At 38.8% G+C, this 27,169-nt stretch overlaps 1 protein-coding gene across 1 annotated transcript; it reads right to left on the bottom strand.

The window, feature by feature from the left end:
* Positions 1-5,444: 5,444 nt before the first annotated feature.
* On the bottom strand, positions 5,445-27,169 carry scp2a (sterol carrier protein 2a). The gene is made up of 16 exons (XM_057858215.1): positions 27,054-27,169; positions 24,184-24,241; positions 24,026-24,097; positions 23,727-23,858; positions 21,043-21,107; positions 16,632-16,758; positions 16,501-16,564; positions 16,326-16,412; positions 16,087-16,237; positions 15,285-15,432; positions 14,985-15,092; positions 12,043-12,196; positions 11,873-11,969; positions 9,523-9,652; positions 9,199-9,278; positions 5,445-6,825 (listed from the first exon to the last, which is right to left on the bottom strand). Exons 1-16 carry the CDS (start codon positions 27,105-27,107, stop codon positions 6,730-6,732), a joined length of 1,623 nt encoding a protein of 540 aa, XP_057714198.1. The 5' UTR covers positions 27,108-27,169; the 3' UTR covers positions 5,445-6,729.

A 27,169-nucleotide genomic window follows, 5' to 3' on the forward strand; every position in this document is an offset into this window, starting at 1 on the left:
TAATTATTGGCACCCCTGAAAAAGATGTGTTTTTTAGCTTCTAATATTTTTTCTTTTTATTCAAATAATATGGGACCTTAATGGGAAAAAAAAAGAGAAAAATCCAACCTTCAATACAAGTGGATTCATTCAGTGGGGGAAAACTCCCACATAAAGAAAAAAATATTTGACATCAAATAATGTGTGTCACAATTATTAGCACCCCACAATTATTAGCAAATATTTTTTTTCTTTATGTGGGATTTTTTCCCCACTGAATGAATGCACTTGTATTGAAGGTTGGATTTTTCTCTTTTTTTCCATTAAGGTCCCATCTTATTTGAATTAAAAAAAAATATTAGAAGCTAAAAAACAAATCTTTTTCAGGGGTACCAATAATTATGGAGGGCACTGTAAGTAAATACAGCTTTATTTTGCATTGATCACTAAGAATGTCCTGTCCCAAGCAAAAAGTGTAGGCCTACATACAGGTTATGCCATATCGTCCCTATCAATGTTAAGAGCAAACTTACGTCCTTGCAATCCACGGCATCACCCCGAGCGCCCATAAAACATGGCGCCCTCCGTAGGTCAAAACATGTACTAAATATTATAGATTCATAAATCAATGGTAATATTTTATGTGAATCTAATAACTTGTTTGACTAAAAGAGAACAGTTGTCGCTTACTAGAGCCTACAAGTCTTTAAGTCCGGGGTTCCCTTATACAAAAAAAAAAATGGCACTAAAGTAATATGCCTATATTATAAAATGTTTCATGTATAAGATGGTAGAAATAGGAGTGTGCCTGGCTGAAGTGCTCTGTTTATTTATTTTTTGTTTGTTTGTTCTTAAAATTTCCTCTAATATATATATTTAGATTATATCCAAAGCAAATGACTGTCTAAGGTGCTCGAAAAATAATTTTGACCCATTATAAAAATGTTTTTTTGTTCATTTCATTCATTTTTGTTGCACTTTTATTGTTCTACAACTATATATATATACATACATAGGAAAGTCAATTACATGCAATGACACTTTTCAGCCACCAGAGGCGCCTGGCCCGCCTACCCCCCCCCCCCCCCCCCTTAAAATCCGCTTATGGTTCTGGAGGATATTGTCAGTTACAATTCAACAGTTATTTGTATTGACAACCATGTATTTTTTATGTTTGATAATGAATAATCTACAGTTAATATTATTGTGTTTACTGAAATGTAAATAATACAATAGCTTTAATCTTTTCTTAGAAATACACCTGCCATTTATTTAAAAGGCAAATGTTTCCAGTACGATGTCTCCCACTGTTAACTTTTCTCAATTATATATAAATACACAAACGTTTTATGGGGGAAACATCTTAACAAAAAATGGAGGTTGCAATTCGGGCTGTTTTTTATTGACCTTAGCAGGTTTTACGGTGTGATTGGGCTGGAGACAGTCTTTCGGATCTGGCAACCCTGGTCACACAGAGCCTTATTATTCAAGCCCTGCCACTCTTCGTTCTTCTTCCATGCCCGATAATATCAGGAGCGGACAGCACTGAGGATAGCCCTAACCCTTAACTAGGGTGACCATATTTTGATTTCCAAAAAAGAGGACACTCGGCCCGGCCTTGAGATACTTAAATTTTACTTGACGTTCACTCAAAGATGTCTTATCAATGTAATAAATTTAAAGTGTGCCTCCTCCATCTGGATAAAAAAATTCTGTTTTATAAAAAAAAATTAATAAAAATAATAGCCAAAGACACAAATTCAAATTCGCAGAGGTTACCTAACAGGCTTAGTTATTCCTAAAATAATAACGCAAAATAACACTGGAATTAGTGATAGGAAAAAAAAGGCCTCTTCTGTATTGGTGAATCCTTGAATCCTTGAACAAAATAACAGCTCTCTTTTCAATTCTTACTGTACAAATAATCTGAAACAATGTTCTAAATACTACATTTTCTGCAGAAAATCCAGCTTTAACAAAAAGCTCAGTTCTCTTTACAAATAATGTAAATTAAACCGTAGCCTCAAAACTCACTACAACTGTCGTTGACAAATTGTTATTCCCACTCAATTATTATTCCCATGCAATGTTCTAGATTGCATGCAAACAATAATTTAAATAAACAGACAAACAATTCCACCAGCATGTTTCCAAACCTAGCACTTCAAAACTACATATCCCATAAGGCAGGGGTGCTCAAGTCCAGTCCTCGAGAGCTTGTTTTCCATTTCTCCCTCCTCCAACACACCTGACTCAAATAATCAGGATCATTATCAGGCTCCTGCAAAGCTTGCTGATGAGCTATCTGATCATTTGTTTCAGGTGTGTTCAAGGAGAGAGACATGGAAAACAAGCTGGATAGGGGCTCTCGAGGACCGGACTTGGGCACCCCTGCCATAAGGCCTAGTGGGGCTTACCTCACTGACAGCTGGCACTGGTAGCCGAGGCAAAAATCAAACATTGCTATAAAAGTTTACAATCATTGGCAGCGTAACAATGCGACACCAAACGGGATTTTAAAGATCACACCAGTACAAAGCTCCGACCGAAGTCACAGTGGCCGAAAGGTAAGTTTAGCAAGTGTACATAGCGATAGCCCCTGAGCCTGTGAATGAGAATTGACAGTTGACGCAATGATAAAGCCAGTCCGTGACTGCGTACGCATGCGCAAATTTATATCCAAAGTAGGATAAAGGTATTTTTGACTTAATTACACTTTTAGGTAAGTGAGCATTTGATTATATACGCATTGAACACAAGTCTTAAAAACTGGGCAAGCTCTTTGGTAACATGTCACTAGGCCTGTCGCGATAAATTTTAGTGTGCGATAATTTATTTCATAAATTATTGCGATATGAGATATTATTGCACCCCCCCCCCATTTAAAAAAATAAAATAAAATTACAATAACACTGTGAGAATACAGTATATATTAATGGATCATGTACACCCATTTAAACGCAATAAATGTTTACTCTTAAATTCAAAAACACTTTTTAGGAAATCACAACTAAAAACAATAGACCATGCCTCTTTTTAGTAAAAGACAACAATATTAATACTGCACAGATACACAGAAGAAATAAAATGTGTTTTTTAAGAAAAATAAAATTCCACATAATAATTTAAGCATCTAGGCAAATGAAAACGTTTCCCCTCATAGCTTCTGCTATGGCGTTCCATGTGTAATACAGTGGTACCTCTACATACAAAGTTAATTCGTTTCAGGAGCTTGTTTGTAAGTCGAAATGGTCGCATGTCGAGCAGGATTTTCCCATAAGAATACATTATAATTCCAATAATTCGTTCCACAGCCCAAAAACCCACACTACATCCTTAATAAATACTGCCGTTACTATTGCAAATAGCAATTACAAAGAGCAAAACAAATAAAATATGAATAAAAATCAGAATAACAATAATATAATAATAGCAATAATAACAATATTACAGTACAGTACCTGCAATAATGTAACGAATCAGCTTCTAATGTGGCGGACTTTTTTTTACTGTACCTGAACGCACCGCGGGGCTGACGGTGAAGAGGAGAGCGCTATTCTACTTTCTGTTTCGATCCTGGCGTCAACAGCAGTGGACACTCGGCGAGTTGATGGAATAAATGATTTGAAACCTGACGAAACTGGCAATTTCTTAGGCGATGTTACCACAATAAGAACTGTCACCTTAACTTATAAAGACTGGCGAACGGAGGGGGACCGCTGGCCGAGATCGGCATTCTACGACCCAGTTCATGGATGCACACACCATGCTTATATTTTGCTATCATTCACATCTTCATCTCAATGGTAAGCGTCACCTTTTCTTTTTTTCTCCACCTGCACTAAACTTAAACTGCACTAAACTAAAAACAGAACTAAAATGCATTCTGCATACTTGGTAACAAGAAAGCCGAACTTTTAACAGCACGTCAGCCGCACGCGCGCACGCAGGTGCACGCGAGGCGATAAATCGCGGCGGGAAAATTATCGCCTTCATTTTTATTTACCGTGCGATAAATGGAATTATTGCATATTGCGGCAGGCTTACATGTCACAGGCCCGACAGTTCCGTAGTATTCTATGTAAATCGTCAGACAAAAAAAGCCAGACATTTTCATGAAATTATAAAACCGGCATGGACAGGATATAGAAAGTGGACATGTCCGGGCAAAAGAGGACGTTTGGTCACCCTACCTTAACTAGACCGCACCAAGCATGAAGTACATAAAAAAGATGCAGTATTCAAAAATCTACATGGGCATTTGCTGTGGTTTAGTTAGTAAAATATTTTTGTCACACGACCAGTTCCTTTCTTTGTCACATTTATTTTCAACGACCTTCAACCCCTGTTATTGTTCAGTTTAGCTGGCCGAGAAACACTTTGCTCGGCTTGTTCGCCGGCAAAAGTCAGCCTCCTCACCTGGTTCACGTTCAACTTTTCTAAAGGAAAAAAAAATCGCCTGTGAGTTTCCTTTGGACGTCTGCAATACGACAATGACCTCCAACCTTGAAACATCATGTGAGTGTGTTGACGTATAGTAAGTGAATGTTTAATTGAAGTAGAAATAATGAATTTCTAAGCATTTTGGAACCAAGAAGTCCGAGTGAAAGCTTGCCTGCTGACTGAAATGTGCCTTTCTGTGCTTAAGCGCTCATGGAACCTCGCTGATTTGAAAGTATCACGTTAGGAAAGATTTTATTTTGTATAATTATGAAATGGCAAAGTGTCATTGAAGAACGATTGTAGTCCATGTCTCCATGAAGTCACCCCGCACATTGCTAACAGTAACACGCACGAGCCTCCCACCAAGGCACACTTCACTGACAGCCAATCAGAGCAAAGTGTTGTAAATTAAATATTCAAATTGAATCCTGTCAGCTGCATATTAATGAGAATAGAGATGTTACAGAAAGGCAAAGAAACGGACCAACTAAAACGGCATTCTGGAGACTTTCAATGCAAACGGCTATGCAAACCTGGTAAAATGGCATTCAAGGTTATCAAAAAAGAAAAAAAATGATAATAATTCAGTGCCACTTCAACCTCTTTAAGGTCTGGGTTCCACCTATGTGGTCATCCCATTTTAGATCATATAGGCCACAATATCAACATTTCGTAAACAAGTTTCACCTATATGACCCAAAATGTTTTGTCCACACAGCCAGGATGCTAGGTCTAAATTACCATATTATTTTCTTATTATTTATTTTTATTATTACTTTTATAAATTTTATGTCTGAAATAAAATCATAGATTAATGTTAATATCACCCTATTAAGGTTTACCATATAGTAAATCCATTTATACGCATAAATCCCACGCAATCATTCAAGACATGCAGGATGTTCTTTTAAAGCAAGCAGACAAGGACAAATGATTTTGTCCTGAGATGTAGTAACAATACATTTACGGGTTTTCCATTTGAATAATCATAAATAATTGTGCAAATGATTTTTAAAAATAGAAGAACGTGTTTACTTAGTTGTGTGTGCGTGTTTTTCTCCATACGAAGACGACAGGGATTTCAAATAAAGCAATCAGGCTGTGACTGAATGCGCTTCCAGGGAAGAATGTTCCAATTTGATGGTTACCGGTATATAGAATGAACTGCATAATGTGACGGTAATTGCGAAATCTGGAATATAATAGTCATGTGGACCTATTTAATGAAAGCTGAAGGTCTACACTTTGTCTACACAGTCACACCTTGATTTTTTTTCCAAATCCATTACACGGTGTAGAGATCATCTGTCATTATTCTCAGAAGTATTTATATTGTCACTTGTCTAATTGATTTTTTTTTTTTAATAATTTTTTTTTCCAAATCCATTATACGGTGTAGAAAGGCATTTCTCATTAATCTCAGAAGTATTTATCCTGTCTCTTGTCTCAAGGGTTGACATGTTTCCCCTCATCACAGACCCAATAACCTACTGCTCATGGACAACGAGTTTGACCTGGTGTGCAGCTTGTGCCGTCATCGGATGTCACCATGTGTCCATGCATATCCCTGGCACAGAGACAAGTACTGGAGGTGGGGTAGCTTAGGCAAAATGGAATAAATGAGAACACAGTCTGGCCTGGCAGAGGGTGCAAGCGGATGAGTACGTCAACTCACTAATGGGTATGGATGAAAAATAACATTTATTCTGAGAAAAATCTTGAGGGTGTATCACATGTGTATTTTAACTCCTACACACCCATTCTGAGGTAATATTATGAAAACTGAATAAAAGAAAACTCATACACAGATTAGTGTTTATTAAACATTGTGCAGGAATGGTGGTTTCAAAACGATTTTCATGTTTCCAGTTTTCATGAAGACAAAAGAGAAACACTAGAATGCAATTATGTTTAACCGCATGGTTGAAATGAAATGATTTGTTCATCAAAAGGGTTTAACTGGGTGAGGAATTACAGTTTGTCATGTTGTATTTTTTTCGTCTCTCGCTCTCAGATAAGTTCTGGCTTGTTGTGTCTTTCTCACCCGCGATTCCGTCAATATCACCACCTAACACTTATTGTATTTGATACAAAAAATATATCATCGCGGACAGTTTGACATAGCACTGGCTTTGCACTTCTGTATATATTATTTATATCACACAATTAATAGTCCGTATGAATGATTTACAGCTGAAATCAATATTCAAAGAGGCACACGTCACCAGTTACCTTTGAGCATATCACTACTCATGTCTGTCAGAAAATGTTTGACTCCAAGATTAATCTCCACTCACATTCCAGTAATCAGAGTTTGGCTTTTCCTGGTGACACTTGAAGGTTCTGCAGTTTCATGGCCATACCCATATTCCCAGCAATCTTCAGCTTTCCTTTGAAAAAAGCCTGTGCAGAAAAAAAGTTTGATAAGGAACGCTAATACAGTGCTGGCTAAAAGTATTGGCGCCCCTGCAATTCTGTCAGATAATGCTCAATTTCTCCCAGAAAATGATTGCAATTACAAATGCTTTGGTAGTAATAGCTTCATTTATTTTTGCTTGCAATGAAAAAACACAAAAGAGAATTGGGGGGGGGGATCATTATCATTTTACACAAAAAAAAATTGGCCGGACAAAAATATTGGCACCCTTTGAAAAATCATGTGATGCTTCTCTAATTTGTGTAATTGACAGCACCTGTTACTTACCTGTGGCAAATAACAGTTGGTGGCAGTAACTAAATCACACTTGCAGCCAGTGAAAATGGATTAAAGTTGACTCAACCTCTGTCTTGTGTCCTTGTGTGTACTCCATTGAACATGGAGAAAAGAAAGAAGACCAAAGAACTGTCCGAGGACTTGAGAAACAAAATTGTGAGAAAGCATGGGCAATCTCAAGGTTACGCGACCATCTCCAAAGACCTGAATGTTCATCTGTCTACAGTGGGCAGTGTAATCAATAAGCGTAAAGCCCATGGCACTATGGCTAACCTCCCTAGATGTGGACGGAAAAGAAAAATTGACGAGACATTTTAATGACAAATTGTGCGGATAAAGGCTAAAGAACCTCGACTAACATTCAAACAAGTTCAAGCTGTCCTGCAGTTTGAGGGTTCAACAGTTTCAACTCGTACTATCCGTCGGCGTCTGAATGAAAAGGGACTCTATGGTAGGATACCCAGGAAGACCCCACTTCTGACCCAGACAAATAAAAGAGCCAGGCTGGAGTTTGCCAAAACTTACCTGAGAAAGCCAAAAACGTTTTAGAAGAATGTTCTCTAGTCAGATGAGACAAAAAAAATTGCAGTATAATGTAGGGCCCAGTGTGAGAAAGCTGGGTCTCCCTCAGAGGTCATGGGTCTTCCAGCAGGACAATGACCCAAAACACACTTCAAAAAGCACTAGAAAATGGTTTGAGAGAAAGCACTGGAGACTTCTTAAGTTGCCAGCAATGAGTCCAGACCTGAATCCCGTAGGACACCTGTGGAGAGATCTGAAAACGGCAGTTTGGAGAAGGCACCCTTCAAATCTCAGAGACCTGGAGCAATTTGCCAAAAAAGAATGGTCTAAAATTCCAGCAGAGCATTGTAAGAATCTCACTGATGGATACCGGAAGCGATTGTTCGCAGTTATTTCGGTTAAAGGTTGTGCTACCAAGTATTATGCTGAGGGTGCATACAGTACACATTTGTCCAGCCCATTTTTGGAGTTTTGTGTAAAATCATAATGATTTAATATTTTATTTCATCATTTCTATTTTGTGTTTTTTAATTGCACGCAAAATAAATAAAGATATTACTACCAAAGCATTTGTAATTGCAATCTTTATCTGGAAGAACTTGAGCATTATCTAACAGAATTGCAGGTGTGCCGATAGTTTTGTCCAGCACTGTGTAATAACTTCCATTCATGGAATTGACAGAATAAAAGAATGCAACAACAAAAAAATACCAGCAGGGGTTTGGAACTAAATGGAAAACTAGGCCACTTATGAACATGATGAATTTGGCCAACACTCATACAAAATATGTAGCACAGCATTGAATGCTGACAATGATTTTTTTTTTTAAATCCATCAAGACATTGATCAAGTGAAACCATTTCTTTGTGCATGGTTTTCTGTTTGCGGTGCTGTGCTAATGGTTTTGCAGTGAACTGAAAAGAAGACAAAGCATAAAAATATATATTTGCCGCAAATTTCTGTTAGGTAATTTTTGTGTTGGTTTTCTCTGTTATATACTTGTACACAATTGGATAACAATACTTGTACTTATAAAGAAAATTGTCATTGCAGGGTGTAAAGGACCAATGATATTTATGGACTATTTTGGAGCACGCTTAAAAAAGAAGATCTAACTGCACATCCATAAAAGGTCAAGTACTCGGAAAGAAAAGAAAAAAAAATCGCAACACGCCACTGTTTACCAATTAACATTTGCTTAATTATTTGCCTTCTATTGATGATGATAGACGTCCAATCCATTTGAACTTGGAGGGGCTTGCGGGGAATGATTATTTTTCAGCGCCATTGACAGTGATCGCCATCCAATCTATTTGAACTGGGAAGGACACTGAATGATCAATGAAAACCCCTCCCAGTTCAAATGAACGTCTATCACCTTCAATGGCTGCCAATGAGTTTAAAGATGAAAATTTCCGCCATTTCGTAACAATCATAATGTAACAACAATGTTTGGTGCACTTTTTGGGGACATTTCTTTTTAAAGTAAAAAAATCACTGCCATTGAACTATTAACCAAGAAGAGTATTTTGACACGTACCATTTGTGCATTCAATTTTCCTGTCATCAGATCAAGAAGATCTTGATCACTCATGGTCAAGGTGCAGTCAGCCTTTGTACCTGAAAGCACCATCAATTACAGTGCATTAGAATTCTAAAGTGAGTCATTTTCAAAATTCTGCTGTTTTAACAAACTAATTACTTATATTATATATATTATATTATGAACAACAGTTGTTGTTATTTTTTTTTTAAACCTGCCAAACAATATGCTTAGTAAATAATTTACTCACTGTACCATGCCAATGGTTGCACCTTAACAGGTTTATGCTAAGTGCCTTGAAATTGCAAAGAAATCCATTACCTGACTTATTGGTGACTGAACCGTTGCCGTTCTTCACATCCACAAACCAAGTGGCTTCCTTCCCATCCGGTCCATCTTTCACTTGAAAAGCAAACACGCCACCAACCTTCTTGACAAGCTGTGCACCTTCCTGCAAAAAGACAAAACGGCTTTAGGGCCCAGCCAGTATTATTAGAAAAAAATGGGAAAATCAAATTAAAAACTATAGTATACGTACACTGATGGCCAAAAGTATTGGCACCCCTGCAATTCTGTCAGATAATGCTCAATTTCTCCCAGTAAAGGATTGCAATTACAAATGCTTTGGTAGTAATAGCTTCATTTATTTTGCTTGCAATGAAAAACCGAAAAAAGAGAATGCGAAAAAAAATTAAATCATTATCATTTTACACAAAACTCCAAAAATGGGCTGGACAAAAGTATTGGAACCCTATGAAAAATCATGTGATGCTTTTCTAATTTGTGTAATTAACAGCAACTGTTACATACCTGTGGCACATAACAGGTGGTGGCAATAACTAAATCACACGTGCAGCCAATTAAAATGGATTAAAGTTGACTCAACCTCTGTCCTGTGTCCTTTTGTGTACTCCACTGAGCATGGAGAAAAGAAAGAAGACCAAAGAACTGTCTGGGGACTTGAGGAGCAAAATTGTGAGGAAGCATGGGCAATCTCAAGGCTACAAGTCGATCTCCAAAGACCTGAATGTTCCTGTGTCTACCGTGCGCAGTGTCATCAATAAGTGTAAAGCCCATGGCACTGTGGCTAACCTCCCTGGATGTGGACGAAAAAGAAAAATTGAGAGATTTCAACAAAAGACTGTTTGGATGGTGGATAATGAACCTCGACTAACATCTAAACAAGTTCAAGCTGTCCTTCAGTCCGATTATACAACACTGTCAACCCGTACAATCCGTTGGCGTCTGAATGAAAAGGGACTCTAAGGTAGGATACCCAGGAAGACCCAACTTCTTACCCAAAGACATTAAAAAGCCAGGCCGAAGCTTACCTGAGAAAGCCAAAAACGTTTTGGAAGAATGTTCTCTGGTCAGATGAGACAAAAGTAGAGCTTTTTGGGAAAAGGCATTAGCATATAGTTTACAGGGAAAAAAACAAAGCCTTCAAAGAAAAGAACACGGTCCCCACAATCAAACATGGCGGAGGTTCCCTGATGTTTTGGGGTTGCTTTGCCATCTCTGGCACTGGACTGCTTGACCGTGTGCATGGCATTACGAAGTCCGAAGACTACCAACAAATTTTGCAGCATAATGTAGGGCCCAGTGTAAGAAAGCTGGGTGTCCCTCAGAGGTCATGGGTCTTCCAGCAGGACAATGACACAAAACACACTTCAAAAAGCACTAGAAAATGGTTTGACAGAAATCACTGGAGACTTCTAAAGTGGCCAGTAATGAGTACAGACCTGAATCCCATAGAACACCAGTGGAGAGATCTGATAATGGCAGTTTGGAGAAGGCACCCTTCAAATCTCAGAGACCTGGATCAGTTGGCCAGAGAAGAATTGTTTAAAATTCCAGCAGAGCATTGTAAGAAACTCATTGATGGATACCGGAAGCGGTTGTTCGCAATTATTTTGTCTAAAGGTTGTGCTACTAAGTATTAGGCTGAGGGTGCCAATACTTTGGCCCATTTTTGGAGTTTTGTGTAAAATGATAATGACTGATTTTTTTTTTTTTTCATTCTCTTTTGTGTTTTTTCATAGCAAGCAAAATAAATGGAGATATTACTACCAAAGCATTTTTAATTGCAATCATTTTCGGGAGAAATTGAGCATTATCTGACAGAATTTCAGAGGTGCCAATACTTTTGGCCAGCAGTGTATATACAACATCCCTATTGTTATAGCAATTTGGAATCAGTCAAATTTAGCACGCGTCAATGTAAATTAAGTTGCGTTTTAGAACAGTCTGCGTTTGAGATCACGATAAACTGCTTTCCCCACTGATTAGTTTTTATTAAAATATAGGTTTATGATTTAACTAGTACATTTGTGACTTAATAAGTTATAAATAATGACTATTGTTCTGAATTAAACACATGCAGTAGGGAGGAAAGAGGCACTAAAATCTGGGATATATTCTACACATTGTTGAGAAACTTTTTTTTAAGAAATAAAGTTGTTTTGAGGGCCATTTTATTTTTAAATACATTTGAGAGCTTTATCTGATATCGTATACTGCGATAATTTTGCTCGAGATTGTCATACCATCAAAATCTGATATCGGCCTATGCATGCATGGAACACTAACAAGTAGTTTGCTAAGTAGACAGTTATCAATTGACTGATCCCACCAAAGCCAAACTATATGGCTTGCTTATATGCCACCATACCTCCTGCAGATGTTTTTCAATCTCCTTAAAGACAGCATATGCTTTAAATCCCTCCAAGCTGTTGCCTGCACTAGTGGCCACTGCGCTAACATGTAACCTGAGAAGGTAAAAACAATAGTTGTAAAATACGCCGTAAAAATATTTTAGCTGAAATAGTAAACATAGGATACCTGGGATCCTGTGTGAATCCCATTCTGTAAAGAGTGACAACCACAGCTCCTCCTAAGCCAATGTTGTGCTGTAAGGCTACTTTGGCCCCAGAGACTTGCCTCCTGCCAGCCTGGCCTCGGAGTTGCCAGCAGAGCTCAGCACATTGAGCCAGACCTGAGTCAAAAGATGGGAGATGGTGAGCGCACATTGGGCTAGCCATATGTCCTGATTTAAGCAGAACATTCCTTCTTTAACAATACCTCGTCTAATGTCCTGCACAGCCTCGAGCAGGAAACGTATTTCTACTTCCTTTTAACTTTTAACTTCCTTTTAAAATTGTAACTTAACGCACACAATCCAGTGCGTTCACAAGTGTTCGCTGCATTGAAAGCTGCCACAAGGCCAAGTTAAACCTCTAGTGATGTAGGCCTAATACTTAACCTCTTTACATCTGATGCTATCAACTCAACTTGTAAGCGTCACTTCTATAAATGAGTCATATTTCATTGTCATCGAGTCAAAGAGGGAATTGGTGAGTCAAATTTAATCATTGTTGTTTGTGTTAGCATGCTAGCAGTTAGCCGCTTACCACGTTAGACTCACAAGAAGTTGTTGGAGCTGGACTCTTTTGTCTTAGACCGCAAAATCTTTTTCTGTGCAACATATATATAGGGGTGTGACAATATATCGAAATGGTGATATATCATGATACTTTGTATCCCAAAAGGTTATCGATATGCTCCTGCCAAGAATCGAAATATCATTTTAAAAAGGTGTCTATTGCCCCTTTCCCACTGAAACTAGTCACTCAACGCGCGTTTTTTCCAAGCCGATGCAACCCACTAGCAATTGGCATTTGGCACCTATCCCATTGACAAAAAGAAGCCGTGTCTATTTTTTTTTTCCACCCGTCTAATCCCCCACCCCTCCTCAGCCGTGCGTAAGGTTACGTGACGTCACCACGCGAAGATGCGCGTCGACACAAGTGCGACCGAATTCATTCAGTTCAAGGAAGTAAACAATGCAGAGCAACATGGAAGCCTCCTTTCCGTTTGTGTTCTCTGCTTTCATGCTTTTTACTGCCCTCAAAATGGTCAAAATTGTTATGACGCATCACATAAGAGCCTACGTCACCACGTAGATTAGGGTGTTGACTGTTGACCCGGGGTTTTGCTTTCACACTGCATGACGATCAGAGCTGCGGTGATTTTAACGCGGGTCGATTGGCGGGTTGATTGACACTGGTCGAGGCGGGTCGCTGCACCTTTCCCACTGCCACCAAAAGCCGATTATTAGTGGGTTGACATGGGTTTTTTGGCCAGTGGGAAAGGGGTATATGTCTAAAAAAAATAAATAAAAATGAACCAACAAGTTGCTACCAAAATCTTCCACCATAATAGTGTCTCAATTAACTCTAAGGCTGCATTGACGGTACTTGACGCCCAATCCATTTAGACTGAGAACGTTCATTCATTCGAAACCAGAGCGTTCAGTCATTCTGTCAGATTTTCAGGGCATTTACAGGTCACTTGCTGTTCATTTTAGGTCGTTTCCTGTTGAGTTTGAGTCACTGCCTATTCATTTGGGTGATTCCCAGGTCACTTCCTGTTCTGTAACTCAAAATAAACAAGGGACTCATAAAATACCCCAAAATCAACAGGAGGTAACTGAAAATCAACAGGTAAATGACCTTAAAAGGCCCATAATTACCTCATTGCCTGGCATTGGCTGCCACTGACGGCCATAGACGTTCAATCCATTTGAAGTGGGAGAGATGGCAGTTGAAATGGATTGGACGTCTACTAGTGATAAACTCATTCCAATTCACAGCAGAAGCTTGTTTTTCTGTTTATTAGTTGTTTATAGAATATTCTAGAATAATTTCCTGACCAATGTATCGATAATCATTGTATCGCCATATCGTCAGATCATCGTCATCGTGAGCTTTGTATCGCAAATCGTATCGTATCATGAGGTACCAAGAGGTTCCCACTCAGAGATATATATATACATATACGTATATCACCAAAAACATGCATAAACATCAGTGTCATGCTGTGGTTAAATCTTTTTCTGTCTGCTACATGGTGTTTTTGGGTGGTTTATTTAAAATGTTCTATTTAAAAAAAAATTTTTTTTTCCTTTTAAACCTGTTCTGTTCAGCTGCTTAGACACGGACAATGGGAATCTGAGTGTCCTTATAGACTGAACAGTTTTAATGTGACATATGGGAGTTTGATGTACTCAAAAGCGCTATACAAGTATAACACCACCACCACCACCACCATTGTGGTAGTTCATATTGCTTTATTTATTAGGAGAAAGCAGCAGACAGAACGAAGTTTTGTTGGAGGGTGCTGATAACCGAAGAAAAACAGGAGGGAAGGTAAGTCAGATAGAGACATAATAGGGCAGGTGGGGGACCCAGTGTTATGAAAATCACCTGCGAGTGTTGATAAATTGACGTCCTACTTTTTGCTACACGATTGCTCATCCTGGCATTAAGACTTGAATGTGCCTAGTTGCAATTAGTCATATGTGAACCCACACCAACGAGTTTTAGTCATGCAGAAAAATGAAACTGCTGTGTGAGGGCAGCCAGGGGGGCCTGGCGCTGCCCCTTTCATACGGGGTTAGCGCAACTCAGGCGGGTGGGACACCGTCAGCACCCAAGGACCCATGGCGATCTCCAGACTTTCCGCGCTGCCACCTACAAGCCCTCAGGGAAAGGATGAGGAGACGCGCCACCACCTCCCACACCCACCCCATCAGCATTCATAGTGGCTGAAATCTACAGTGTTACTACAGAACCACAAAGCTAAGCCTTTCAGTAACATGGCAAACATGCCTCCCAGTGGCCAAAGAAAAGATTGCTTGTTGAAGCTGAAAATTTTCCTGCTTATTTGTGGGGTTAAACAGAAAATAATAAAGATTCAATAATAATACAATAATAAATATTTACCTGTTGCTCCTAAAGGATGTCCCTTGGAGATGAGGCCACCACTGGGGTTAATCACATACTTGCCACCATATGTGTTGTCCCCTCTGTCAATCAGCTCTGCTCCTTTTCCTGTCAAGAGAAAAGCCCACCAATCGAATCACGGCTTGTTCGCTAGCAGCATAAACTATCAAAAAGCAGATTCTAAAAATCAGATTGGTCCATTTTACTTTGAAATCTCGCAAAAGGAATATGTCAGATTTACTAGTCCATTTGAGACTTCTATCAATAACAGCTTTTTATTGTGGCAAATCCAAATTTTACCTTCAGGACACAATCCCAGTGCTTCATAAGTGATCAGTTCATTAGCAGAGAAGCAGTCATGAAGCTCCACAACATCAACATCAGCAGGCTGCAGACCTGATGTTTCAAAGCACTTTTTGGCTGCCAGACGGGACATGTCGTAACCCACCTACATGCAGGTAAGAAGGAGTGAGTACAACTTTGATGGATGACACTCAGCCTGTGTGAAGTAAAGTTTTTCTCCAATAGATATTTAGTTAGCTGTGAAAAAATAAAGAAAATCAACAAAATTAAAAATATGATGAGTCATCGGGTTTGATTTACTTTTTTTTTATTTTTTTTATAAAGTGTTGAATTTGTGATATGTTTTTGGGGCACAATGTTGAAGATATTCTAATCAAGAAACTATAACTTGGTTTAAGTCCTTTAATTGTCATCATCTGCTCTGCAGCAAGGTCAGCATTGCAAATGAGCATCTGTTCTAATGAAAAAGTCAATTGTAGTATTTCAAAAGATGGTGTTTCGCTTCAAATATTCAATCTACGCTTTAAAAAATGTGCCGTCCATGGAAAATATTGCTTACATTTTGTTCAGCTAATTTTCAATTGCTACCCTGACACCAAACAATTGAGTATGGAACCAGAAGTGTTTTTCAAGACATTTCTTAATTTACATTTCTCATTTTTTGTTACTATTAAAATGTACAATGTAGTGCTGTTCCTAATAAGGATGATATAATATTAGTTTTTACAGTCATCGTTTAACATGAACTGTATTAGCACAGAAAAATCACAGTATAAAAACCACAGTGGCCCTTTCTCACCATCTTAATGCAGCTGTTTTCATCAAACGTAGTGGTCAAGTCAGTCACCATCTCTTGGGCTAGGATCTCCACTGCCTGCTCCTCCAGATGGTGACGCCGAACAAAGTTCTCACTTGCCAAAACTACAGCGGCAGCCCCATCTGATGTAGGACTAATGATAGGCAAATGTACACGAAATATTATTATTGCATTATCGATGCATTCTGGGAAAATATATTTAATGCAAAGGAGTATCTCACCAGCACTGCAGAAGCGTAAGGTACTCAAACACCTTCCTCGAGTTCATAACTTGCTCCAAAGTATACTCATCTTGGAACTGAGAATAACTAGACATATACAGTATACCCATTCATAGATTAGCAAAGAACCAAAATCTACTTCTGAAAAATATATTGTGCCTAGTTTGTAACTTACGGATTGTTGGTGGAATGTTTGTGGTTTTTCCAAGCAATTTTGGCAAAGTGCTCTGGTTTAGTGCCTACAAATAACCCTGGTTAGACACAATTAACCATTTAAATGCATCTTGTCTAAAATTCCACATGTACCATATTTTTCCATGTGCTCTCTGCCGGCATTGCCAAACATCTGCGCAGCTGGTGGAGCGGCCACCATACCGTAACGGTTGATCATCACTTCCATGTGTTTATCCATAGGGCTGGTTCGATCCATGTACTAAAATGAGCAATTTTCAGTTGTGTCCATAGAAACACTCACCAGCCACTTGCTAATGTAATCTTCTTCAAGACGGTCAAAGCTAATATTGACGTGTTTGGACATCAAGCAGTGTTACACTTGGAAAACATCGAGAGAAGCTCACACGTCTGACATTATGTTTGCTGCAGGAGGCACACGGGAACAGAACATTAAGTGCGTATACAGAAGTAGGACCTCAAGACATGAGCCAAGAAATTAAAGCTTGGGCACAAATGCGTTTTTCAAAAGGAACTGGGTTGAAAAAATAGCTTGACAATAAAAATTGCGGTGATTGCAAAATTCTAATCTCAATCCAATTGAAAATTGGAGGGCAGATCTGAAAAGGCATTTGCGAGCATGGCGGCCTACAAACTTGAATCACTCACACCAGTTCTGCCTGAAGGAATAGGCAAAATTTATTGCTGACTAGGGTGAGATGTTATGAAACGATGGCCTGAACCCAAACAATACGGTTTAAAGGGAAAGACAACACCCCGATGATGTGCTCCAAGCAGAAAGAATCTTGTTTAATAAATAGAAAATTAAAAAATATAGGATAAAAATAAATAAATAAATAAATGAAATTAAATTTCATTTTGTAATTGTGGAGATTGTTTTATTATTTTTTTAAAGCCAGAATTTCCAGGGGGTTGCAGCCAGAAATGGGGGGCTGACATTTTGTCAATGCTGTACTATTTGAGCCAATCAAATATGATTGTTCGCCCTTCCTCGTGACATCATTAAAACCTATTATCATATGCACCTATGCTCGAATCCAGCAGTATGGACAGTGGGGCAAGTAAGTATTTAGTCAACCACTAATTGTGCAAGTTCTCCCACTTGAAAATATTAGAGAGGCCTGTAATTGTCAACATGGGTAAACCTCAACCATGAGAGACAGAATGTGGGGAAAAAAAAACAGAAAATCACATTGTTTGATTTTTAAAGAATTTATTTGCAAATCATGGTGGAAAAGAAGTATTTTGTCAATACCAAAAGTTTATCTCAATACTTTGTTATGCTCCCTTTGCTGGCAATAACGGAGCCAAACGTTTTCTGTAATTCTTCACAGGCTTTTCACACACTGTTGCTGGTATTTTGGCCCATTCCTCCATGCAAATCTCCTCTAGAGCAGTGATGTTTTGGGGCTGTCGTTGGGGAACACGGACTTTCAACTCCCTCCACAGATTTTCTATGGGGTTGAGATCTGGAGACTAGCTAGGCCACTCCAGGACCTTGAAATGCTTCTTACGAAGCCACTCCTTTGTTGCCCTGGCTGTGTGTTTGGGATCACTTGCCACATTTACATGGAGCCAAATATTCCAATTACAATCGGAATATTTGTTCAAACCGAATAAATGTGTTCCATATAAACACCTCATTCGGAATGAACAGGCCCAAACCGAATGGAATTTCATTCCGGTTCACAGGGGTGGAATATTCCTTTTCCCAAACCGATTAGAAGTAAAATTATATCATGTAAACAGGGAAGCGGAATGGTGTCTGGTTGCGTTCTTTCTGCGCATGCTCCGTACTGACGTGGTGACGTCACTTGGTGACGTAAGTAACGTCACTTGCAACATGGCTTCCAAGCACACGCACAGCGCACCCACACAACTTTTTAAATGAACGGCGTATCATTCTGAAGTTTTGTTTCCACTCGAAAAGTTAAAACAGCAGCTGATCTGACGATCGATCTCCATGTTTTGCAACGTGACGCTTTGTTTTGATTAATCTGCGCATGTCAGACGGCAGCTGTCAAACGTCCTTTCGGAATAAAGGCAGTCACATGTAAACGCTGGATCGGAATAGATGAAGTGACATGTAAACAGCTGATGTGAAATTTCCATTCGGAATGATTTGAATCGGTATGAATAAAAGTCAGCATGTAAACGTGGCTACTGTCATGCTGAAGGACCCAGCCACGTCTCATCTTCAATGCCCTTGCTGATGGAAGGAGTTCACTCAAAATCTCCCGATACATTGCCCCATTCATTCTTTCCTTTACACAGATCAGTCGTCCTGGTCCCTTTGCAGAAAAACAGCTCCAAAGCATGATGTTTCCACCCCCATGCTTCACAGTGGGTAAGGTGTTCTTCGGATGAAATTCAGTATTCTTTCTCCTCCAAACACAAGAACCTGTGTTTCAACCAAAAAATTCTATGTTGGTTTCATCTGATCATAACACATTCTCCCAGTCCTCTTCTGGATCATCCAAATGCTCTCTAGGGAACCGCAGACGGGCCTGGACGTGTACTGGCTTCAGCAGGGGGACACGTCTGGCAGTGCAGGATTTGAGTCCCTGGCGGCGCATTGTGTTACTTATAGTAGCCTTTGTTACTGTGGTCCCACCTCTCTGTAGGTCATTCACTAGGTCCCCTGTGTGGTTCTGGGATTTTTCCTCCCCGTTCTTGTTATCATTTTAAAGCCACGGGGTGAGATATTGCATGGAGCCCCAGATCGAGGGAGATTATCAGTGGTCTTGTATGTCTTCCGTTTTCTAATAATTGCTCCCAAAGTTGATTTCTTTACACCAAGCGTTTTACCTATTGCAGATTCAGTCTTCCCAGCCTGGTGCAAGTCTACAATTTTGTCTCTGGTGTCCTTCGACAGCTCTTTGGTCTTGGCCATAGTGGAGTTTGTAGTGTGACTGAATGAGGTTGTGAACAGTTGTCTTTTATACCGATAAGGAGTTAAAACAGGTGCCATTAATACAGGTAACAAGTGGAGCCTCGCTAGACCTCGTTAGAAGAAGTTAGACCTCTTTGACAGCCAGAAATCTTGCTTCTTTGTAGGTGACCAAATACTTATTTTCCACTAATTTGGAAATAAATTCTTTAAAAATCAAACAATGTGATTTTCTGTTTTTTTTCCACATTCTGTCGCTCATGGTTGAGGTTTACCCATGTTGACAATTACAGGCCTCTCTAATCTTTTCAAGAAGGAGAACTTGCACAATTGGTGGTTGAGTAAATACTTATTTGCCCCACTGTATGTATGTACAGTACGTATGTGGTTATAACTGGCGTCACGAAAATGGTTGTGGTTGTAAGCGTTTGGACTTTGTGTGTTTAAACATGATTTTCTCTATTGTTGTAGGTCCAAGAAATGCACCGTTTCCATATTTTGAGCAACTGTCTTTCACATTAATGTCTTTTATACAGAGTAGGCATGTGTCGGTATGATAACCTTAGGCTAAAAATATCACGGTTTTAATGATATCACAGTATTGCAATTACAGCTCTAAAATGTGGTACTTTGAGATCTTGGTTAAAAAAAATTTTTTTTTTACATTTTTCTTTTGACCACGATTTTTATTTTTTAAAACATTAGCAAATTGGAACATAATTATAATGTTTTCATTCCTATTATCATCAGAACAAAAATAATTCAATTATTTTCCATAAAAGGCACGTGTGTATGACTTGTATCGTGTTTACATTAAACACACACTGTCTTTCTCAACACAGACAGATGCCAGAGAGAAAAAAAACAACAAATGTTTTACCATTGCTAGACACACTAAACACGCTGGAGTTAACTCTCGTAGCTGGTGGGAAACGTTCATGACAGTGTTGTTTACTAACCTTTAATTTAGTATAAATGCGAAATCATATTGGAGGAATTGCCTCCTCGGCAGCCACCCTCCGCAAACATGTTTTACATGTTGGTTGGCCCTCCTACTCTAAGCAACGGTCGTCTTTAACTTTTCTGTAGCCAAAATATTCCCATACCAGCGATTTCGTTTTTTGATTGGGGAAAAAGTTCAGGAGTTTCACCTCCTCCAGCCATCGAGTAGCACAGCTGACTAACTGACACTGAGCAACAATGTTAGGGGAGCGTTGAGCCTTACAGCTGCAAGCGAGGGATTCCTCCATGCATCTTTGGGACATAAATAATAGCTAATACCTTAGGGACGGTACGACGGAAATTTTTTGCGGTTTTCAAACCTTCAAGTTTTCATACCAGGGAATACCTTGAAACCAGTAATCGGCACGTTTAATACTAGGTGTTGTCTTTCTCTTTAACGACAATGACAAATCCTCATGAAATATATGTAAACTTCTGACATTGAACAAAGTCATGATATTTTAACTAAAAAAAATAAATAAATCACTCATAACAGAGTTTAGCCAATTTAAATTATTGTGAGAAGCCTAACTGACCAAAAAAGGAAAATTTGTCTTGTAAAAATATTTTGTCTTATAAAAGGAATAATACATTTGAAAGTTTAACAGTTTTTGGGTTTATTTGTTCTTTTACCTTTGAGGACAAAGATCCCCTCTCCATCTTTTCAAATCCCAGTGCAAGCACACAGTCTGAGAGACCTAAAGGCATATGGAAAAATGCTCTGATTAATTAATTTTAGTCAGAGTTTATATGTACGTCTAATATAACTTTCAAATTGTTTAGTTAAATCAAATCAATTTATTTTTATAGCTCATTACAAAAACCTGATAGGTTGTCAAAGTGCTTTCCACATAAGAAAAATATAGTATATGATCAACAGTCTTGTTTTTGGCAGCCCTTTTTTATTTTCGTCTTTGAGCAATAATACTTATTAGTCTTAATCCTATTTTAGTCATCTTAAAATGTGTTTGTCTTCATTTAGTTTTTGTTGCCAAAAACTCAAGACTAATTTCGTCTGGTTTAAGTCGATGTTTATTAAAAATGTTTTCGTCTGTCAAATAAAAAAACTAAAAAATTACTCAAATTAAATTAATAAGGGTTTCCAACTATTTTATATGAACATTGACTGACAAGCACAGATTGTAGCATCTACAAGAAGGACAAGGCCAACTTGGTGATAATACACACTCAGCAAGAAACCAGCAGTGTTGGGCACATTACTTTAAAAAAGTAATTAGTTATAGTTACTCACTACTTCTTCCAATAAGTAACTGAGTTAGTAACTGAATTACTATATAGTAAAAGTAACTAGTTACCAGGGAAAGTAACTATTTCCGTTGCTTTAAAAAGAAGTTGTTGTATGTCAAAGAATTTGAAATTTTCTGAGCATCATTCGAGTCAGTTGAATAGAGACGAACAGACAGGTAGTTGTGTTATAAAACCTTGTAATATTTATTGCACCTCACCAGCAACAGATTTATCTTACACTTGAAGTGCAACAAAAATAAACAGATTTGAATTGCTTACCACAGATGTCGACAAAAGCTTTGCCCTAGGACATAAATTACACTTTACATGCACGTTCATTCCTTTAATTTCGACCAACTTAAAAATAGTGTTTATATCTCCAACTCGTAATGGACAAATTTTCCTCTGAATGCTCTGCCATCATATCCCTCTGCATCTGTTTTGCGTGTGTGTGTTTGCCGCACGCGCTGTTACGGTTTGTGTGTGAAAACACCGGCTCTGAAGTTTTTTTTGTTGTTTTTTTTTTTTTTAAACAAACTTTATTAACAAGAAATACACATATACAAACATAGGGCGAGACTATTCACATGTAAACAACCGGCTCTGAAGTATGTGCGCTATTAGGCTCGAGCATTTACGTCACAGAATGGGGGATCACATGAGATTTGACAACGCAGCCATATTGGAAGCAGGTCTGCCTCGTGGGACATTAAACTTTAACTTGCCAGTTCGATAAAGAGACAAACTCGTTACTAAGGCGAAGAACAGATATGTGATCAAACTTAAGGATGTGAACAATGTTGACCTTTACGAGCAAGCCGAAGACAAATGGTGTAAAGATGTCGACGGGCTTCCACAATTACGCGAAATGGAAATTCTGCTGTATTTATTGTTTGGTGTATGTTACTAAACTCATCAGCGATTCCGAAATTACAAATCGCTACAAAGCTACGAACAGTTTTGCTGCGGATGGGTGCAGAACCTGCACATTATGACCGTATCAAACGGCAACTCCATCGTTCTTGCAAAGGTAGGCTATGTGTGTTTACTACTTTCATTGCCATGAACCTGAACGCACCCCAAGTCTTGGATGACAAACAGAGCAGAGTAGACTCGCTACGGCTGGTAGTTTCTTCAATTTATTCAAAGTAAGTAACGCACCGCTTTTGACCGTCAGTAACGGTAACGGCGTTGTAATGGCGGAAAAAATAATTAGTTAGATTACCCCGTTACTGAACGCCGTTATGTAGTGGCGTTATTCATAACGGCGTTATTCCCATCACTGGAAACCAGTACAATATTTTCAATTAATTATACCCACCTGGATACCACGAACTGTAGGTAAAAAAAAAGTTGTCCGAGAGTTAATGAGGAGGCTCGCTGTTGGCATTATCCTAATGCTAACGTGAACGCTACGCTAATGCTACAAGTTACATTTAGTGTGTGATGATCACTCAACACAGACCTTTACAGGCTAAAGTAACATTGTATATTCTCTCTGGCCAAGATAAGAAAACAAATCTGCCCGTGTGTGCAACCCTTGAGACGTGAGAGGACACTGCACTGATCTGCCCGTGTGTGCAACCCTTGAGACGTGAGAGGACACTGCACTGATGAGTGTGTGTGTGTGGTGGTGGGGGGAGAGGTCAGCACATCACATGAGTGACACAACCAGACACTACTACGATGCAGGCTAACTACCATAAAATGTCACATATTGTGAACATGTGACGGAAACTATGGCGCATTTTCATCTCGTTAGACAAAAACAGGCATTAGGCTCATTATGTTTTAGTCTCCCAAAACAGGTTTTTAGGTCGTTATTGTTCGTCATCGTCATGAAAAAAAGTGTTCCTTGACGAAATATTTTGATTATCGTCATCGTTGAAAGAAACAGCACTGATGATAAATATAAGGCAGGAAAGTACAATATACAATAAAAAAGTGAGGGGAAAAAACAGGAGTTTCTCCTGCATATTTAACTGTGAGGATTTCTGGCAAAAGATATGTGATGCAAAGACCACATTTTTGAGGAAACACACATTTAAAAACAATCTTGCTTCACTCACCTCCTTGAATCAACTGCCGTGCCATGAACAGTGCAGTGGAGCCGGTGGAGCAATTATTATTGACATTTATGATAGGGATGCCAGTTAAGCCCAGGCTGTGATAAATGGCCCTCTGCCCACATGTGGAGTCCCCTTAGACAGGAAAGTGCACGAAAAGAAAATTATTGGTACAAGGTCAAGAAGTGTTTTGCGGAATCACTGGATAATTCTGATTGAAGTATAGACGCTTCAAAGGTTCCAATGATTGACTGGGGCTCTATAAAATAATACTGAAACAGCGGGCAAATTAAATGCATTACCATAGACATATCCCACACAGGCTTGTTCAATTGCGGAGTATGGGATCCCTGCATCTGCAAGAGCCTTTTGACCTACAACAGAATGAGGATAAGTTAAAAATTCATTCGGATGTTCTTGGTAATTGCTGAAAACGTCCACATCGTGTTCAGAAAAGCACCTGCTTCTTTGGCCATGTCAGGGTAGTCATAGTCACCTCGAGCTCCGGGCTTGTCAAACTAAAGCCAAAAGACATGAAAATCAGAAAAGTGTTTGACTAATTGGTCATGCAGCACTTTTGTGATCATAATCATAACATTAAATTAAAACTTGATAAACATTTTTGTTCAGAAACAGAATTTTCTATAACAGTTCTATAACAATGACTCCAAATCAGCGCATTAGTGTTAATTATCCAACTTTTCTTAATTTGTTTGAGATGTATTTCCTAAAAAAATATTGAGATTGATTCAACCATCTATGCCAGTAACCTGAAGAGACCGAACAATTAACTGCATTTTTACCCACAATGTAAGAAGGTTTACAATTACACTGCATATGAAATTTTAGTTATTGTGAATTGGTTTGTGGTTTTTTTTGTTTGTTTTAACACAATTTGGTTATGCACACACAACTCAATTGAATTGTTTTATGCTCTGTGATACTTCAATACATACGCTGATATGCTATTTGTACTCATCTTCCTGTATTTATTACTATTATGATTTTGTATATTGTATGTTTTGTATTTGTTTTGAAGCCTCTTCTGTGGGCCTGTAAAACAAGAAAATGAGGAATAAGTCTTGCGTGGCCCAATGTGTGTATTCTGTGATGTTTTTTCAAAGGTTAATCAAAATGCATACACATTGTACTTTCAGATTAATGTTTAAAAATATTAAAAGTAAAAAAAACTGCAAAACACTAAGGCGTCAAGGACGTGCAATATGCAAGACAAACTTTAATATACAGTGCCTTGCAAAAGTATTTGGCCCCCTTGAATCTTGCAACCTTTCGCCACATTTCAGGCTTCAAACATAAAGATATGAAATTTAATTTTTTTGTCAAGAATCAACAACAAGTGGGACACAATCGTGAAGTGGAACAACATTTATTGGATAATTTAAACTTTTTTAACAAATAAAAAACTGAAAAGTGGGGCGTGCAATATTATTCGGCCCCTTTACTTTCAGTGCAGCAAACTCACTCCAGAAGTTCAGTGAGGATCTCTGAATGATCCAATGTTGTCTTAGATGACCGATGATGATAAATAGAATCCCCCTGTGTGTAATCAAGTCTCCGTATTAATGCACCTGCTCTGTGATAGTCTCAGGGTTCTGTTTAAAGTGCAGAGAGCATTATGAAAACCAAGGAACACACCAGACAGGTCCGAGATACTGTTGTGGAGAAGTTTAAAGCCGGATTTGGATACAAAAAGATTTCCCAAGCTTTAAACATCTCAAGGAGCACTGTGCAAGCCATCATATTGAAATGGAAGGAGCATCAGACCACTGCAAATCTACCAAGACCCGGCCGTCCTTCCAAACTTTTTTCTCAAACAAGGAGAAAACCAATCAGAGATGCAGCCAAGAGGCCCATGATCACTCTGGATGAACTGCAGAGATCTACAGCTGAGGTGGGAGAGTCTGTCCATAGGACAACAATCAGTCGTACACTGCACAAATCTGGCCTTTATGGAAGAGTGGCAAGAAGAAAGCCATTTCTCAAAGATATCCATAAAAAGTCTTGTTTAAAGTTTGCCACAAGCCACCTGGGAGACACACCAAACATGTGGAAGAAGGTGCTCTGGTCAGATGAAACCAAAATTGAACTTTTTGGCCACAATGCAAAACGATATGTTTGGCGTAAAAGCAACACAGCTCATCACCCTGAACACACCATCCCCACTGTCAAACATGGTGGTGGCAGCATCATGGTTTGGGCCTGCTTTTCTTCAGCAGGGACAGGGAAGATGGTTAAAATTGACGGGAAGATGGATGCAGCCAAATACAGGAACATTCTGGAAGAAAACCTGTTGGTATCTGCACAAGACCTGAGACTGGGACGGAGATTTATCTTCCAACAGGACAATGATCCAAAACATAAAGCCAAATCTACAATGGAATGGTTCAAAAATAAACGTATCAAGGTGTTAGAATGGCCAAGTCAAAGTCCAGACCTGAATCCAATCGAGAATCTGTGGAAAGAGCTGAAGACTGCTGTTCACAAACACTCTCCATCCAACCTCACTGAGCTCGAGCTGTTTTGCAAGGAAGAATGGGCAAGAATGTCAGTCTCTCGATGCGCAAAACTGATAGAAACATACCCCAAGCGACTTGCAGCTGTAATTGGAGCAAAAGGTGGCGCTACAAAGTATTAATGCAAGGGGGCCGAATAATATTGCACGCCCCACTTTTCAGTTTTTTGTTAAAAAAGTTTAAATTATCCAATAAATTTTGTTCCACTTCACGATTGTGTCCCACTTGTTGTTGATTCTTGACAAAAAATTAAAATTTTATATTTTTATGTTTGAAGCCTGAAATGTGGCGAAAGGTTGCAAGGTTCAAGGGGGGCGAATACTTTTGCAAGGCACTGTATTTCAATTTATGACGCACACTCATTTTTTCCCCCCACAACGACACACAGAATACCTGAAAAAATATTTTCATACAGATGAATTATTGAAATATAACGAAAGAAGTTTGGTGCTATCAAGAAAGTAGGGGTCAAATGACCTTTTACACACTTTGTTGACATGGACATGAACTATGGACTGAGAATGAGGATCACGTTGCATAACTAACAAATAGCAACATTAGCCGAACTCTAAATTCGCAAATGTTCATACAGCAATGACCACCAAATGACAAAACAGATGTATTCTTTTTTTTTCCCCCCAAAGAGCCAACCTTGAGTGCAACGTTGTTTTGGTGTTAAAAGTTTTGGACCATTACTTGGAAGTATTTCAGTAATGTCCACTCAACATTCTTGTTGCACTTTAGGTAACCTCTTTTAAGATACTTACAGACATTTTACCAAACAGCTTTAAATTACCTTTGTCATGCCTACGCCGATTACAAACACCCGATTTTTGCTTGCGGGAGCCATGGTTCGAGATCTGTGTCTTGTAGTCCACCCCGACACTTGACAGCAGGACCACAAGGGCTTCC

The sequence above is a fragment of the Corythoichthys intestinalis genome, chromosome 14, assembly GCF_030265065.1.
Source record: "Corythoichthys intestinalis isolate RoL2023-P3 chromosome 14, ASM3026506v1, whole genome shotgun sequence".
Classification (NCBI taxonomy): Eukaryota; Metazoa; Chordata; class Actinopteri; order Syngnathiformes; family Syngnathidae; genus Corythoichthys; species Corythoichthys intestinalis.

Coding starts and splice junctions, on each gene's coding strand:
- scp2a (XM_057858215.1), bottom strand. CDS start 27,107: ATGGCTCCCGCAAGCAAAAATCGGGTGTTTGTAATCGGCGTAGGCATG. Junction 16,238..16,325: donor CTTACGCTTCTGCAGTGCTG/GTGAGATACTCC, acceptor GCCTATCATTAG/TCCTACATCAGATGGGGCTG. Junction 15,093..15,284: donor ACTGGGATTGTGTCCTGAAG/GTAAAATTTGGA, acceptor TTCTCTTGACAG/GAAAAGGAGCAGAGCTGATT.